At 36.6% G+C, this 18,814-nt stretch overlaps 1 protein-coding gene across 1 annotated transcript; it reads left to right on the forward strand.

The window, feature by feature from the left end:
- The first annotated feature begins 1,333 nt into the window (after positions 1-1,333).
- Has2 (hyaluronan synthase 2) lies at positions 1,334-16,449 on the forward strand. The gene is made up of 3 exons (XM_071602409.1): positions 1,334-1,960; positions 13,750-13,851; positions 15,520-16,449. Exons 1-3 carry the CDS (start codon positions 1,334-1,336, stop codon positions 16,447-16,449), a joined length of 1,659 nt encoding a protein of 552 aa, XP_071458510.1.
- Positions 16,450-18,814: the final 2,365 nt, after the last annotated feature.

Raw genomic sequence — 18,814 nt, forward strand, 5'->3', positions numbered from 1 at the left:
GCCCAAGTTTCCACATAAAATAACTTTTTTAGCTTTTAAAACATTAGTTGAGTCAAAGAAAAAGATTAAGTACTAGTTATATACAAATAAGACAAATATCCAAAATTGATATAAAGGTCCCAAGATGGGAACATTACATTTATATCAATTATGTCCTTATGATAGTCCATTCTTAGAAGAGGAGGAAAGAAAACCTCAAGGGGGAAAATGACATAATAGGTTTATCAAGCATCTTTTCTATGCCAAGCATTGGAAATTATTTTTGAAAAAAACAGAAAAATGGCTCTCTTAGCTTTGAGTTGTTCAAAATATCATTTAAGAGACACATAAAATGTAGGGGAAAGTACAAAACTGGTTATAATTAAAAACTAAAACATGTTTTAGGTCTAACATCCTTCAGCTTTTAATAGTATGCACACTCACCTGTTGTAATTAAGCATGATGTTATTTCTTCTTGAATATATTCATTATTTCTACAAACACTTATATGTGCTTACTGTGTTCCAATAAGGTTCCTGATCCCCACGATCTAACATCTAATATTGATGGTGATAGATGAAAGGGATAGATATTTGATGTGTGTATCCAGTTCAAAATTACAAGGGCTTTGAAAAATATTTTGCAGAATACCTAGGAGTAGAGAATTGTTTGTGTCAATGGGAGATTTGGAATTAATCAAGGATAAACTTCCTCATTAACAGATTGAAAACAAACAAAATGAAGCTCTGAAAGTAAGGTTCAAACAGTTAACTGATGAGCTAGGAGATGGTTTCTCCACCTCCAATCTCAGCCAGATACATGGAAAGGACGTACATTGAAGGATTTGCATTGGAAATGAGAAGAAATTAGACATAAGAAATTTATCAAAATCTTCCATGGGTGTTGAACTTGTCAGTGTCAAGGAGTAAAGAGATAATCTGGTACAGGAAGAAAGATTATGCCGGGCTTCAGAAATTTTGATTCTATGCCTAGCTATGACCACATAGAGTACACTATAGTCAGAGAGGCTGACACATTAAAAACAATGTGTGTGTGCTGATAAAAGCAAGGAAATTTGTTTAATATATTATGGTATTTGTTTAAAACATCTAGGTAGTCGTTTAATACATTATGATACTTCAATAGCACCATTATGGATTGGATTCTTGAGTTATGTCAGAAGGCTGTCTTTAGCCTCATCTTGCACATGAGCAAAGTGGGTGCCAAAAGTCACATAGCAAGTGAGGGAGTAGAACTTCTACATGCTCCGTGTAGTGCCCCCCATTGACACCATGTGTATAACAAGCTTGGGACAGGAATGGTTAACTGAGAGTGTCATTTGATTATATTGCAGATGCATTGTGAGAGGTTTCTATGCATCCTGAGAATAATTGGAACCACACTTTTTGGAGTCTCTCTCCTCCTTGGAATCACAGCTGCTTATATTGTTGGCTATCAATTTATCCAAACGGATAACTACTATTTCTCTTTTGGACTATACGGTGCCTTTTTAGCATCACACCTCATCATCCAAAGCCTATTTGCCTTTTTGGAGCACCGAAAAATGAAAAAATCCCTAGAAACCCCCATTAAATTGAACAAAACTGTTGCTCTTTGCATCGCTGCATATCAAGAAGATCCAGACTACTTAAGGAAATGTTTGCAATCTGTGAAGAGGCTAACCTATCCTGGGATTAAAGTCGTCATGGTCATCGATGGGAACTCTGACGATGACCTTTACATGATGGACATCTTCAGTGAAGTCATGGGCAGGGACAAATCAGCTACTTACATCTGGAAGAACAACTTCCATGAAAAGGGACCTGGTGAGACAGATGAGTCACATAAAGAAAGCTCTCAGCATGTAACCCAATTGGTCCTGTCCAACAAAAGTGTTTGCATCATGCAAAAATGGGGTGGAAAAAGAGAAGTCATGTACACGGCCTTCAGAGCACTGGGTCGAAGTGTGGATTATGTACAGGTAAGTCCCAGATTCCTGCCAGGGCAAACATACATTGAAATAAAGCAGCTTTTGTGTCTCTCCAGTCATATGCTATAGCCCATCCTTGTCCTGAACACAGTACTTCTTTCAGTTCATTTGAAAACAGCACGACTGTTGAAAGCACATTTTGAAAGACAGAAAAAAAAAATCTTGTAAAACTGTTAAGACTATCTATGAAAATGCTTAAGTTGGGGGGTCATGTTCTTGGTTAGAAATCAAGATTATCTGGACAGGAGACCCTTCCTTCTCTTCCTGTGCCACCTTTCCTTCTCTGTCTCCTACGTTCTGCCAAGTCAAATCCAACATCATTTTCCACACCCTTAAAAGTCTCCAACTCTTGTAAGAAAATAGTGTCGACCTAAGCGAGGGGTCTTGACAGAATCTGCAGGCTGAGGGAAGTCTATATTATGTTTTGGACACAGATTGGGAAAAATGGGAGTGGAGAGGATGATTTTGATTAAAAAGAACAGGGCATTCAAAATTGAGCTAGAAAGACAAGGAAAACAAAAACAAGTTAAAAAAAAAAAAAAAACTTAGAGCAAAATCGAAGTAATGTTTATTTCACTCCCCAAACAGCATTACCTCACTCACTCCAACTTGACCTTTGAGAGCATCTGTGATGATGTTTGCTTGCATGAAAATTAGGCAGGCTGTGTCTCTCAGTAATTGGCTGACAGCTCACTATGGGGTTTCTCTTGTCCCAGTTCTCACTGAGGCTTTCTTCTTTCGAACATTAGGAAGATCCCTGCGAATTTTCTAATTTTAATTTTCTGTAAATTCTTTAATTGGATTTTGGACATGAGATATCAAGAAGGAAGAACTATCACTGGTATAAGAAAGCTACTGGAACACTGCCCTCTTAAAAGTAAAGTCCTAGTTTTCAGAATATCCATTCTATTTTTTAAAGGGTCTTTATTGCCAGAAGTCTTAACTGTTGGATTTCAGAGTAACGAGAAGGGAATGAGCATTGGCTTTTGAGTCAATTTGCTGAGATCATAATCACAGATATTACTAACTGATTGACCTTGCAGACCACCTTCCTGGGCCAAGGATATAGCTCAGTTGGTAGAGTGCTTGCCTTGCATGAACAAGGCCCTGGGTTCTATCCCCAGCACCACCACCACCACACACACACACAAAAAAAAACCAAAAAACAAAAAAACAAACAAATAAAAAAAAAACAACAACAAAAAACACCTTCCTAAGCCTCAGTTTACTGGAAAGAATAAAACCATCTTAGAAACAGTTTGAAGAAAATTTTGTCAAACAATGTATTCCAAGTGCTTAGCAAGAGTTGTTCATGATATTATTGTTAATATGATTACAACTTTTACTGTTAATATATTTATTATATAGTCAGCTAGTCCATACTAAAAAAATTATAGTATCTGTCATTTGTCACCTTAGGATTAATTTTAATTTATATATGAAGAATTTTGAGGTATTTCTTTGTCAATACCTATCCACATTGTAAGCTCTCCTCTGGGGAGTTGGCTGAGTTTCTCTCTTAGGTTTCTCTTGATTTCTCAATGGTAGAACTTTCACATTTGAGGTGGCTTCAGTTATTGCAGGACATTTAGGATCTACATATGCAACTCTAGGCCTAGATGAGAGGATGGCAGGATATTCTTAAAGGCAGGCATATGAGAGGAACTTTGAGGATATGAAGAATGATGCTCTGTGCCTAAAATGAGAAAACATCTGTTTTCGTATTTTGCCTTTAATTATAGTTAAAACAACTGCTACATTTGTCAGGTCTAATCAAGAAATCTTTGTGTGGGTTTTTTCTCTTTCTTTTACCTTCCCCTCCCAAATCCCCTTCTTCCATCACTCTTGTTTTGAATTTTGTTTGTATCCTTGACAACTTCACACTGTGCCTGTCCAGGAAAAAAATAATTCAAAATATGAAAGGTTAGAATAAGCTTCCTGTTGGAGGCCTGATCAGGCTTGAGAACTGTCCTTCCTCCAGGCTGAACCCCTCCAGATAGACTTACCCCAGCAGCTGCTCTGACCTAGGCCCTAATGCCTCCTGGGACTCTCAGCCAGTTCCAAGCACTCCAACATATGCTAAAATCTTTTAATGTTCTGAAGCTAATAATTCCATCCTACTATTCCTCTTCAAATCTCCTAATTTTGGACCATGTTTGACCTATAAAAATGGTAATTTCTTCAGGTTTAGACTACACACTGAACACTCTGATCTTCTGACTGTCCAGGCTTCTGGAACTGCAAAGTCGAAGCCACCAAAAGTAATATATGGGAGAGGGTTGTGAGGAAGTTGGCTACCAAGTGCTCCTGGTGATCAAACTTGGCATGTGGGCTGGTTAGGGAAGGAAGGCAGTGAAGTCGGGTGGCCATTCACAAGAGCAAATGGGGCGCTGAGGAAGAGACTGATGACCTGCTTGTTCACATACTTGCTGGAGAATTCTGCTGGGATATGCAGAGAGATGGCCAAAAAGACTGCGTTCCAATTGCAGCTGGGTCCTCATCTCTCCTCAGCACTCTTTCCACTTGATTTTGAGTGTCTAGCTTATTTCTCTCATGACCTATTATTTCATACCTTCCCCATGCTCCCAGCTTCCTGCCCAAACTCCTCCCAGCCTAACTACTAACAGATGACCTTGCCTCCTACTGAGAATCAAACAAGAGTACTGGGTCTGAATGCTTTCAAGACCACCCTTATTCTGTTCTGCTTATACTGCTTCAATAGTAGCCCACCCCATCTCCCGACTCATATCCTTTCTACCTACCCTCCTAGGATAAGCCTCTATCAATGGCCACTGTCCCTCTATTGTCTCAGCTTTCATCTGTAGTCCACTCTGCTGACTCATGTACCATCCCAGAAGCCATTCAAATCACAAATGTTCATGCAGAACACTTAGGGAAGCCCTAGTCCAGGAGGAGGCCTACATGACAGCAAGCTTACCTGGTGACTACTGGCCACTTTCAGAGAGAGAGAGAGAAGATAGAACAGGAGAAAATTAACAAAGTGATAAATGAATAGAAAGGGAATGTAAAACCAAAAAGGAGAATGAGGAATATCTTTAAAATTTAGAATCAATGTATTTCCTAGATAAACTTTGCTTTTCAGTAAAGAACAGATTCTGACCTGACTGGATATGGCCTAAGATAGAGCAAAAGTCATTCTTACTTCTTCAGACTAGAGCTTCTCTTGGCTCTTTTATTTACTAAAGTAGCACATGTTTAGAGTAGCATGTTTTAAAAATAGAAAAGAAGCACAATGAACAAGTTGAATTGACCTGTAACCAATACAGAAGTGGGGAATGAATCTTTCCAGCCTAGATCCATCTATTTACCTCTAACCCCCAAATCAATACATGCAGTTCATTAATTAAAAAAAAAAAATACACACACACACAATATAGCAAAAAGATGGTGTCACCCATGCTGCACATTCTAGCTAAGGTCACATAGGTGATGCTTTGCCTTCTTGTTTCAGTGTAATTATCTTCTTCTTTGTGTATTTGGTGCCATGTTTTTACATTTCTGTGCAGTGGTTGGTGGGGAAGCTGTTGAATGTGAACCCAAATGTACTACTGAGGTTGTTTCTCTCTGGTATTTCTAAGCACAGGAGAGCTGTGACGTGCCTTATGGAAAAAAGTCCTTTAGGTATGAGTTGTGCTATTGGGTACAAGTTCAATGCGAATGCCAGCAATGTATATTAATTAAGGTATATTCAAGAAGAAGCTAAAATAAACAGGGTTACGTATTGATCAGTTGAGAAAGATTTTGTACACAGGGACTTAAAGAAACCTAACCCTGTGTTTCTGCTAGAAGCAATTTTTTAGTAATAGCTAATCAATCTTCATGGCAACTTTAGAGAACATAACTACCATAAATAATGATAATTAACTGTGTATAATATTTGCCTGGTTCCTGTTCTCTACAGAAAGCCTAAGCAACTGAAATGTTCTGAGGGCTAGACTCCAGAATTGAGAATATTTTTTTCTTTCTATTCTTCATGTCAGAGGAAAGGATTAACAGCATACTGAAATAGGAATGAGGAAATCTGAATTCCAGACCCAGATCTGTTCTTTATTTGCTATGGACTTGGCTCCAATTGAATCATCAAATGAGCTTGTGGAACACAAGATCACTAAGATCCCTCCCAGCTTGGGATTCAACTCAGTACCATCTTATCTCCATTGACCTCTTGATTTTTTTTTTCCAGCAACATACTGGAGATCTGCTAGAGACTAAAACAAAGAGAATTAACAAAATTTCTTTTCATTTATCAATTACTATCATGTTTCTCTTATCACTTTGAAGCTGCCCTTTCCCCAAATCTGGGTTCTTGAATATAAACTCTGATTTAAGGGCTACCATTATGGGATTTCCTGATTTGTTTCTTTTGAATGAGAATTTCAAACATTTTTGGGGAAAAAAAGGTGTTTCATGGCTCAAGACTTAAAACAGTTGACAACATTTGATTCCCCACTTTTCCTGGTCGCTTGTCACCTTCACTCTGCAGCTTCTATAACTTTCACTCATGTTCAAGCTTTCTTAAAAATGGAGACTGAACAACCAATAACTTTTTTTATTACTTTAATGCTTGGAAGAGATTATACGTTGACTAAAGGTAGGAATTATGTTATAATGACTTGGATAATTCATTCTCTAAAGGAATGCTTATATCTTTCTATTTCCTTTCCAGAAAAACATAGCAGAAGTGCCAAACTGCTTAGATGTGTGTGAATTAGAAGCTTTCTGTTGGCTGGATTTGAGATCCCATACCATAATCCAAATTACTTTTAGAGATGAGCCTTTCATTGACATTTTTTATTATATCAGAAATTTTAAATTGTGGGCAATATTTTGTTTCTGTAAAGGTTACTTTTTGTCCTTGTTTTCTGTTTTTTCCCATGTCGTGCATGTATGTAGTCCTCCCCCCCAAAAAAAATTACCAACCACATGTTATTCCTTTTCACCAGACATTGAAGTTTTCAGGGTCTAGATTTTAAAAATAAATTTGTTATCTACATTTATATACTTCCAAATCCAAAGATCATATTCCTGTTTGCCATGTCCAAACAAGGTGGAGCTGCTTCCCTCCACCATGTCCTTCCACCATGATGTTCTGCCTCACCTCAGTCCAAGAGTCATGGTGTTGGCTGACTGTAGACTTAGCTTCAGAAGCTTTGAGTAATGTCACACTCTTCAAGTTCAATGCTAATGAAGAGATGCCAGATACAACGCATACTTATGTAAAGTTATGTGAGTCTAAGTATGCCATTGGCCACATGATGAGCTTTTGTAATGTAATGAAAAAAAAGTACAAAGACATGAATTGATGTGAACATACTTTATATACAAAGATATGAAAAATTGTCCTGTACATGTGTAATAAAAATCGTAATGCATTCCGCTATCATGTATTTAAACAAATAAAATCAATTAAAAAATTCACAATGGTACATTCTAGGTCAGGAATGAATCATAAATCAGCTCAAACCACTCTCTAATTATTTTATTTCTTTTCCCTAATTAACAACCCAATTTGAGGACTTTTGCTGTCTGCTCTAGAATTCAGCTTTTTGATATAAATTGGTTGGATATTGGATGAGACATTGGTTTCCTCGTTCTGAGTAAATTATTGCTTATTTACCATAATTATAACAAAGATGCCTTCTCTCTGGACTATTGTCTTGAATTTGTGCCTTTGGTTTTGAATTTTCACTTCTTCATACATGTGACTTCCATTTTTGAGGATTTTTTTTATAAGCTAGCCATTATTAAGTGGTTTACATACATTATCTCATTTATCAACCATCCCTACCAATTAAGGAGATGGTATGGGTATTCATATTTTCACCTGATAGATGGAGGCTCAGGAAGATGAAGGGGTGAGTACAAATTAAGAAGCTAGTTCAAGTTTACACAGCTGGGAATTATGTTGAGAACCAGATCTATTTGATTCCAAGGTCTTGTATAGTGCTTTCTTTTCCCTCCTATGGTATGTTTACTCTGGTTTACCATTAGGAGTTCAGGGAGAGTAGAACTATCTTGGGTTTCCTAGTAATTAACTATTTGAAGGTCTTTTTGGTTCATTTGTTAGTTTTTGTTCTGGTCCTTACCCCTTTTCCTTAGAGAAATTGCTAGGGATGGATAAGCAGAATCTTCTTTTACTTTGGTTAAGTTGTGTGGCAGGGACCAAAAGCAAACTGCAAACACTCTAAAAATAGACTCACCAGGTCAAAGTTAAGATGAAGGGTCAAGGTTAAGATGAAGGATCAAAATGAAGAAGCAGCTCAGGTTTAAGAAAGGATTGAGCCTTATAACAGGAAAAGGGTGAAGCCAGTAGCAACAGCAGTGGTCTTGATTTGTTTTCAACCTGTTTCCTCACCGAAGGCAGTAGGAGGAATAAAGATTTTCTCTTGCTGCATTGGCTTTCAGCATCCTTTGAAGTAGAATGAGAGGTAGAGAAGGAGATCCATCAGTCAAGCTGAAAGGAAAGATATTTTTTTAAAAAATGAAATATGGACACATGGCATTTTAGACAGGGGTCTTATAATTTGAAAGGTATTGGATGGAGCAAATAGTAACATTGTAGAGAACTTTTTGGGATTGCTGTGAGGTAGATGAACTTTTAATATTAGTGAGAAAATTTGCGATGGATAGTTTCATGTTCCTTTTACTGATTTTCTCCACTGAGACATATATTTGTGGTAATGATTACCATGATTCTTTAGACTTAGATTTGCTTAAGAAATATAAAAATTTAAGGGTCATCACTTTATACTAATGGGATTCTACTCTACAGTCCTTTCTAATTCACAAAGTACTTTCATATGTGGGATCTCACTAATGCACTATGATGGTGGTACAGGGCTTGTCCAAGGTTATAGACATTGTAAGTTCTGAGACTTAATATTTTAATTTAGGTTTTTTGATTCTGTGGGCATTAAAATAGGCAAAATCTAAAGAAAACCTGCATAATAGTTTGTTAGTGAGGCTCAGTGGCACATGCCTGTAATCCTACCTATTTATGAGTCTGAGGCAGAAGAATCCCAAGTTCAAGGCCAGTCTGGGCAACTTAGTGAGACCCTATCTCAAAATAAAAAATAAAAAGGGCTGGGGTTATAGCTCAGTGGTAGAGTCCCCTTGTGTTCAATCCCCAGTACCAAAAAAAAAAAAAAAAAAAAAAAGAAAGAAAGAAAGAAAGAAAATAAAAGGTTTATTAATATTCTATTCTTTATTTTTAATTTTTTTAAAAAAATCCTATTTTTTATGCAGTTACTGCTCTTTATAGCACAAGAAAATGGAGGCAACTTAAAAAAATCCTAGAATTAAAATTGGGGCTTAAAACATATTTAATCTCAACATCGCTGTTAATTAGGTTATTTATTTTCATAGTACTAGGGACTGAATTTTATGTGCTCTACACCTGAGCTATATTCTCAGCTCCTTTAAAAAAAAAAATTGGGACAGTATCTCACTAAACTGCTCAGACTGACCTAAACTATGAGCAACTGAGAGTACAGGCATGTGCCACAGCCACTGTATGGTGACTGTTATGTTAATGAAAGTAGATTATTATTTTGAAACCAGGGTTGGCAAACTTTGCTTATAAAACAAATAAGGATAGAATATAATTAGGAAGAACCAGCCACTTCAGTGTTAACCAGTAAATATTCAGCCTTGCAACTGCTCCTCTTTGCTGTTGTCCTGTGAAAGCAGCCATAGAGAACATGTAAATGAGTGAGAATGGCTAGATTCCATCAAAATTTTTATGGACAGTGAAGTTTGATTTTCATATAATTTGCATGTGTCATAAAATATTCTTTTGATTTTTTTTCTGCCTGCTTAAAAATATAAAGACATTCTTAGCCACTAGGCTATATCAAAACAGGTGGCAGGCTGGACTTGACCCAGTGGCCAGCCCCTGTTTTGACAGGGAACTAAAGGGAGGTGTTAACTCTTGGCTAGAACAGAATAGCTGAAAGGGCACTGATCATATGCTTTTTTCACTTGATTCTGTGGATAAAACTGAGATGCCTGGTTCTTCCCAATAATTTCATTTCATCTTGTCATTTTCCACTCCCTTTACTCAAAAGTTGTGACTTTGTTTCATTTCCAAATCTCCTAGTGAAAAACCTTTCAACAAATTGCAGTGATACTCTCAGTGTGGCCCAAAAGACTTTTGATTTGTTCCTGGTTTCCTATATGCAAATCGTGTCTGTCATTTTTCCTTATGTGAAGTTCAATTCTGCATGAATTGGTGTGTGTCCCACAGATTCTAGCCCAGAGCTGAACAGCCAACATTCATGAACATGCACACTTGTTATTGGTGAGGAGGTAACTAGATATTTTGTCTTTGCTGATTTTAAGGGCCAAGGCGGTGTTCTTCACATCCTACTAAGCAAACGTCACTGTGTTCCTGAATATACATGCTTTTCCAGACTGGCAAAGACTGACTTTCCAGTTGGCATTCTGTCATCAAATAACATCCAGGAATGGAAATTCTTTAAAACTCATAACTCCTCATAGAAGAAACCCCGTTCCCAAGAGACTTCTGAGAGCTTTCCCTTCTAATGCAGTTAGGTCACCAAGGGAACTGTCTCTCAGAGGACATTTGGCACTTCCCTTTTGGAAACAGGGAGGGGCACAGGCCAATTTTAATATGCAGAACCTCAGAGGTTTGGTTCAAGTGTGGTCATTTCAAAGAGGCTCTTTCCCTGCTTGCTTGGGCTCCCAAGCAGGCGGAGTTATTTGAACACTAATTCCGATTGCTCCCTTCCTGTTGTTTTTAGACTTATTTTAGCTTTTTGGTTTTACCTTTCCCAGCTTAAGTCAATAGAGGAGGGTGTGGCCATGAACTTGGGAGGCTGGGTTCTAAGGTGGGCTGGACTTCTGCCTTCACCTTTCTCTACCCTTATTGCAGGACTCCTGCCTGGCTTGAAGCCATGTACCAACTGGTGATAGACAAAACATAGGAGAGGAAAACATCTCTCTCAGATAACTTTATGTAGTTCCTGAGGCTTGGGATAGCTGGATTTAAAACCAAGTGCTAGTAAAATCCTGTTTTTCAAAATAAAAAATTAATGCCTACCTTTTTTCTAATTTTCCTCCTTAAAATAAAGTGACTATGCTGAACCTAAATGAAATGCCAAAAAGTAATAAATAGATTCTTGTTTTAAAAGTGAGTGCTTCTAAATAACCAAACTAAAATTTTAAAAATACAGGAGTTAACCCCCAAATTGCCATACTTAAATCTATAGGTGTGATAAGTTCACTTTTTATTACTGAATGTCCCATATACTCCTTGAATCCTTAAATGCCAATAATGCACTTAAATCAATCTTTTCACCAGCATTTTTCATTAATGGAAAACTTTTCACACACAAAAAAAAGCCATTAGTAAAGTTAAGAGTGGTACTTTTAAAAAATTTTGTGATTCCTTAGCAAATAATATGAAGAATACATTCTGCATTTATCTAGTGTCTTCTTCACAACCTTGAGTCTTTATGCTGCTACACACTGATTTTTTTTTTCAAATGTTGACTTTTTATGGCAGAGTTTGGAGAACTGTTAAGATAATTACTTTTGATTATAATTATAGTCACGTGTCACTTAATGACAGGAATATATGCTGAGAAATGCATCACTGTGTGATTTCATCTTACAGACATCATAGAATGCACTGGCACAAAGAAAGATGGCTACAAGATCATTAGAAAATCTTGTAGACACGGTAAAATGTGGTCAGTCTTTGAACAAAGTATTGTTAATGTGGCACTTGATTGTAAATAGACTAAATCTTGATTCAATTCAACTAGTATAGCTGGACTTGGTGGCAGAATAATAAAAACTTAGCTAATATTCTATGCCAATCATGTCCTTCATTGTTTGGCTGGCTCATCATGTGAATTCTGATCAATTTATGTTTGTTAGGGCCTTGGTGCATTCAACAGAAAAAATACTATGTCCAATTAGTAAATATTCCAGGGATAATGTCTTAATTTATTTTCTGTTTTCATCACAGATTATCTGAGGCTAGATGATTTATAAAGAAAAAAAAAAATTTAACACACCGTTTTGGAAACTGAGAAGTTCAAAGCCATGGCAGCAGCTTCTGGCAAAGGCTTGTCTACTGCATCACAACAGGATAGGAAAGCAGAAAGCCAACTGTGAGCATGTGCAAGAGAGACAGAGGGACACCCTCTTTTTTTTATTTTTTATTTTTTTTGTATCAACCTGTTCTCACAATAACTAATCCAGTTCTGAAAGAAACAGAGCTTATTGAGTGAGGATCAGCCTGGTCCTGAGAAAGCCATCTGTTTGTGAGGGCTCTGCCTCTTAGAGGTCCCACCACCTCTCAACACTGTTCTGTTAGGATTCCATTTCAATATGAGTGTTCAAGGGGACAGACAGTTTCAGATCATAGCAGATAGGAAGATGAGGACATTTTTTTTCCTAGTTCTGGTTTTCTCATATGATATGGAGGCAGCACTGTCCATAAATTTAGTCCACCAGGACTCTGCCACCTGACTTTCTCCTTTCCTGAGAGAAGAGTTGTGCCTTAATCTAATTGGTGAGTGTGGAAGGAGTAATGGTTTACCCATCTTTTCTTTCTACCCTGTGTTCTGGGATGGGGCTGCCAAAAGATACAGCATTAGTCAGACCCTTTTGAAGGGGCACACATTGTGTCCGCAGAGGAGGCAAGTCTTACTTGGACACCGTGAGAGACTGAGTCCAGTGCTGGGGGGACATGATTATGACCCTCCTTCTTTACACAGAGAAACCCTATTCTTCATGTCAGCCTCATAACTGTACAGGTAGTAATATGGATTCTCTAATCTGCTTCATTATTCTTTTAAATTTCTCAGTTGATTTAGAAGTCAGGCCAGAAAAAAAAATTACTATTTATAACTTTTCTCACTTTGGCTTCTGATAAAAATGACTAGTAGGGGTGCACACATTTAGAGGAATTCCAATAATCTTAACTTTAATTTTGTACTTTTTTTGGCTTCATCATTGCTTGTTATGACTTTTTTAAGGATTGTTTTTAAGAATAACAATTGACAGTTCTAGAATAACCCAAGGTGATTTATATCTGCTTTTAAACCCTGAGGCATAGAAGAATAAATAACACTCTAGAATAAAAAGGTTTTCTGAAGGTCACATGAGTTCTCTTCCCTTTGCAAAGAAAGAGGGTATTTGCAAGCCCAGGTGGTATGGGCACTGAACTCTCTTGCTTTACAACCATACAATCACTTGGAAGAGACTTGCCTTCTGTCTCTCAATCAGCATATTAAAATGAAGTGGGGGTTGGGGGCACCACTAAATATATCTTCTTTTAGTACAGTTGGATAATTTTTTTATTATTATTATTCAAAACTGAGAGACAAGTTTTTCAATTCTTATTTGAGGAACTGAAGAAAGACATCTAGGGTGACTAACCATCTGAGTTTCCCAGGAATGGGATGTTATCTGGGACAGGAGACTTTCATTGTCAAAATTTGGAACATCCCTGGCAAAGTGAGAACAACCTGGTTAGCCTATAAATTATACCCAGCACAGCATTTTAGCTCTTCTATCTAGCAATGTCACTAACTTAAATATTGAACTTTCTGAAAAGTCAACTCTTTGTATTGTCCATGATATAACAAGAATAACAGATTCTCGTGAGACTTGTTCAGTGAGGTCTTGTGACAGTAAGGCTTAGGGCATAGCACATATGCCTAATTTTGACTAAAGTGCACTCATAGTTCTTTTCTTTAACTCATTTCCTTTTTTCTCCTTTGCAGGTGTGTGATTCAGATACTATGCTTGACCCTGCTTCCTCTGTGGAGATGGTGAAAGTTTTAGAAGAAGACCCCATGGTTGGAGGTGTTGGGGGAGACGTACAGGTGCATACAGCTTCATTTTTTAAAGAAGACACTTTTAAAAACACTTTCTTTCATCAATCCATTGAGTACATATTTATTATTCTGTGCCAGGTATTGTTCTTGGTGCTGGACCCATTAGAATGTGCCATGGGCCCATTTCAATGTCTCATTTCCTATCTAAATTGAAATGATCTATTATTTCTTTCCTTAGTCATGGGGTATCCCCTGTGTTCATAGTAACTGATAAATTATATACAACATAGCATAAATGTGCAATGAGTTCCACCATATCTCCTGGGGTCACAAGTTAATCTTTAGTGTTCTGCTAAAATCTGATATTGGAATTCACTTAGGTATAGAAGTAAAGAAATGAAAATATGGTAAAAAATATACTTCTCTACTTAAAATCTGGACAATGTGTGGTTGATTAAAAATATAAATTGGAAAACAAAGGGAGAAAATAATTGCAAATAATCAAATGTATACTAATAAGGCAAAGAAACAGCAGGTAGGTATTCCAATATAAACCATCATTTACTACCAATAGAAAAACAATTAGTGAAACAAGTATTAGTGAAGGTAAGTTTGAAACTTGCAGAATGGAAAAATGAGTGTGTGAAGATGTGTGAAGATTAAAACAAGAGTCCTTTGAAAACATGAGGTTAGACTTTAACAAAAGATGAGACAAAAGGATAATTATCCTTGAAATTTAGATTTTGTGGTGTTGCTGTGTAACCCATTTTGTGTATGCATGTTAGTAGAAATGGTGAAAACAAATTGTTTTAGAAAGAATAAAGAAATAGACAGGTGATACAAAGGAAGCATGCAAAATCCAGATTAAAAAATGAATAATAGTGAGACAGTGAAGAACATTTAGACATATCACCAAGAAAAGGCATAATTTTCAACAGACTTTATATAAAGCATTATTTCAGGATTCAGATTTTATGTGGAGGTCAGAGTGAATTCTTTTTTTTTTTTTTTTTTTTCCGGCAGCACAGTGAGTGGCCTTTATTTTTTACCATTTGTAAAAAACTGACATTTAGACTTCAAAATTTATAATACAAAATTATGGGCAGCAGTTTAAAACGTTTCAACAATGGTGAGATTCCACTTTGCTGACACAAACAAGGCTATTATTCCATGTTCAAAAAGTAGATTTGTCCCAAGACCAGAGTGAATTCTTATGTCATTGGCATTACAAGACAACGTGGAGAGCAGGGAAGGAAAACTGACAGCCAGGGATTGGATCAATTGGAAATTAACTGGAACAGGAAGGAGCAGGACTTTAAAACCTTCACACTTTAGATGGTGGGAAAGAATGTATGGAGGAAGCAGTTATGGACTGAGAACTAAAGCCTAAAAAACTCAGTTTTATATCAGAATAGCTGGAACAAGAATAAAAAAACAGCAAAAAGAAGACAAGAATAATGAAGTTGAAGAAAATGGTCACCATAGAAGAATACACAGATACACACATACACACACACACACACACACACACAGGTCAAATTAATCTAGCAAAACAGAAGACAAAATTGACTATGTCAAAAAGAGGAAGGAACCCAAGTAGGGGATAAAACAACAAATCTCATGCTAGGTAGTCATCTCAGTATGGTTCAGGTTTTCTTGACATTTTTAGCTAAAGCATACATTTATTTATTTATTATTTTATTTTCCTCCTTGCAGATTTTAAACAAGTATGATTCCTGGATCTCCTTCCTCAGCAGTGTGAGATACTGGATGGCCTTTAATATAGAGAGGGCCTGTCAGTCTTATTTTGGGTGTGTCCAGTGCATTAGTGGACCTTTGGGAATGTACAGAAACTCCTTGCTGCATGAGTTTGTGGAAGACTGGTACAATCAGGAATTTATGGGCAACCAGTGTAGTTTCGGCGATGACAGGCATCTAACGAACCGGGTGCTGAGTCTGGGCTATGCAACAAAATACACAGCTCGATCCAAGTGCCTTACTGAAACGCCTATAGAATATCTTAGATGGCTGAACCAGCAGACCCGTTGGAGCAAATCCTACTTCCGGGAGTGGTTGTACAATGCCATGTGGTTCCACAAACATCACTTGTGGATGACCTATGAAGCCGTTATCACTGGATTCTTTCCTTTCTTTCTCATTGCCACAGTAATCCAGCTCTTCTACCGGGGTAAAATTTGGAACATCCTCCTCTTCTTGTTAACTGTCCAGCTAGTGGGTCTCATAAAATCATCTTTTGCCAGCTGCCTTAGAGGAAATATCGTCATGGTCTTTATGTCTCTCTACTCAGTTTTATACATGTCCAGTTTACTTCCTGCTAAGATGTTTGCAATTGCAACGATAAACAAAGCTGGGTGGGGCACATCTGGAAGGAAAACCATTGTTGTTAATTTCATAGGACTCATTCCAGTGTCGGTTTGGTTTACAATCCTCCTGGGTGGTGTGATTTTCACCATTTATAAGGAATCTAAAAAGCCATTTTCAGAATCCAAACAGACAGTCCTAATTGTTGGAACATTGCTCTATGCATGCTATTGGGTCATGCTTTTGACGCTGTATGTGGTTCTCATCAATAAGTGTGGCAGGCGGAAGAAGGGACAACAGTATGACATGGTGCTCGATGTATGATCTCACATTGTTGATGTTTGCAGGCACACAAGCAGACACACACACCACCTTAGTTCCTCCAGGGGCGCTACAGTAATTGTGGCATCAGATGATGCCACCAAAGGAGACATATCACTGCTGCTGCGACTTGAACAAAGACATTTTTATGGATTATTTTGATTCTGCCAAAGTAAAATGATACATCAATAAGAAGAAATTGAAATTAATCTGTTATTTCTATGAAAATGGGATGGATTCTTTGTTTATGCACTTTTTCCTTACCGTGCATCTGCCTGACAGTGTTTGCCCTATATACCTCACTAGCCATGCTTTATGTGGGTTATCTTGGAAGAAAAGGATTTTGGAAACTCAAGGAAAAGTTCTTTCAACCTATACGACCTAACTTATGGACTGTTTTGATAGCTAATTTTTTTAGGAAGGATTTCTCTTCTTTTTAACTCTACCAAATGAAATGCCAAAGGAAATGTTGAAGGCCGTTGGCTGTGCTGTATTTTGATATAACTGTACTGTGTTTTAAAATTTTGTATGCTGATTTTAAAAACAAATTTTGCATATTCTATATTTTACTTTTCTGCCAAAATACACCTGTTCTTCCTTTTTTTAATAAAAATAAATTCTGAAAAAATTCATACTTAAAAAAAAAAGACTTGCCCAAAATGTGAAGCTTGGTTAACTGATATTCATGATAGAAAGAATAAAATATTTCTCTTATTCTGTACCTTTTAAAATTGAATAGTTTGTTTCTGTGAAAAGAATTTAAAATCTTCAATATTCTAACTTTTGGTGTTCATTTATTTTAGAAAAGGCCAATATATCTGTTCCACTTTGGTAGTAAACATACACACTTATGTGTGTATCAAAAGAATTCATTGAAGAGCAAGGTCCAAGGGTAGAAAAATGCAAGTTTTTCTTCAGGTAATAAAAAGGGAATGCTAGTCCTTGAAAGAAAACATGAGGCATTCAGCACTGGACAAATCATGAATATCAAAGAGGAATAATTCTAGCTATGTATTCCCAAGCCAAATAAAATGGAAAGTGGAAAAATTATCTGAATAATTTGGACAAATGCAATGCAGTTCTTCAAGGTCCTGTTTTATAACCTGAATGCACCAGTTCCTATCTGTACATTGAACATTTTCATCTATTTTTTGAATTGGCCATTTTGCGTTATGTATTAGTATGATGTTTACCCAGGTGAACTGGATAAATTGTAACAAATATAAAACGTACAGATTCAAAATTGGCAGATTAAATCTCTGTGTCCTTCTACTTTCTAGGGAAGACTTTTTTTCCCTGAATTATTTAGATAATGAATGGCCTCATCTCTCCTGTTCTTGGTCTCCATAAAAATGTCTGCACAATAGAAATGACAGCAAGATCTAATAAGTCCTATCAAGAATTGGCACATATAAAAATTGACGAACCTGATACTCTGAACTTGACCAGTTTAGTTGCTACGGGGCCTCATTTGTTCAGTTTGTCTTTTACATGATTGATCTTGAGTTGTAGTTGGTGCTGTGTACACCTGTGTTGATGCACAATCAGAACATGTGAATAGGTGAATAAAAAGCACTGTGGTGAAGCAGAGACAGTGAAGAAGATCAAGCAGTGTGCTCCTGTTTTTCTGCTTCCCTTTTATGCAGATACCTAGCACAAATATCCTAAGAAAAAAACTGCATGTTCTACCTACCGAGTATAAAAAGGTACATTCATCTTCTGAATCTCAGACTCTCACGGATTGGAGAGCCTGTGGGAAACAAACACACCATGCCAATAATTAAGACTAAAACTTGAGTTTGCCTTTTTAACTATTTATGTTCTAAGTTAAGCTTTGATAACATTCAAATGTCAAATTCTCTCATTCTTAAAAAGTTGAATTAATTGCCTGTATTTATTTTAGCAATTATTCAATGTATTTCCAGTATAGGATGTATAGTATAATTGATTTTTTGTAAATAAAATATTTTTGATAAAATCATTGCCTTTTTTCCTGAGGGAAGGGGAACTTTGTTTTCTTGATTGTAATGGTATGGATTTAAAAATGGGGTATAGAAAAAAAAATCATGTTGGGCAAAAATAATGTTACAGAATGGCATATTTGGTAGAAATCTCTAAAATTAGTATGGTTTGGAAATCTGGAAAACTAAGAGACAAAAAGATAATCTCAATCAATGTTAGCCTTTTGTCTGTGATCTTCTTTCTCTCAACTCCCTTGAAAGTAATCCAAATTTACACAAAAGTTTGATTATAGTAACTTATAGCAGAAAAATCACAGATATGAAGAAAATGAGCAAGTTTATTATAGCATTATTTACAAATAATAACGAAACTTTAAAATAACCTAAAATTCAATAATGAAGGGGAA

The sequence above is a fragment of the Marmota flaviventris genome, chromosome 15 (assembly GCF_047511675.1).
Source record: "Marmota flaviventris isolate mMarFla1 chromosome 15, mMarFla1.hap1, whole genome shotgun sequence".
Classification (NCBI taxonomy): Eukaryota; Metazoa; Chordata; class Mammalia; order Rodentia; family Sciuridae; genus Marmota; species Marmota flaviventris.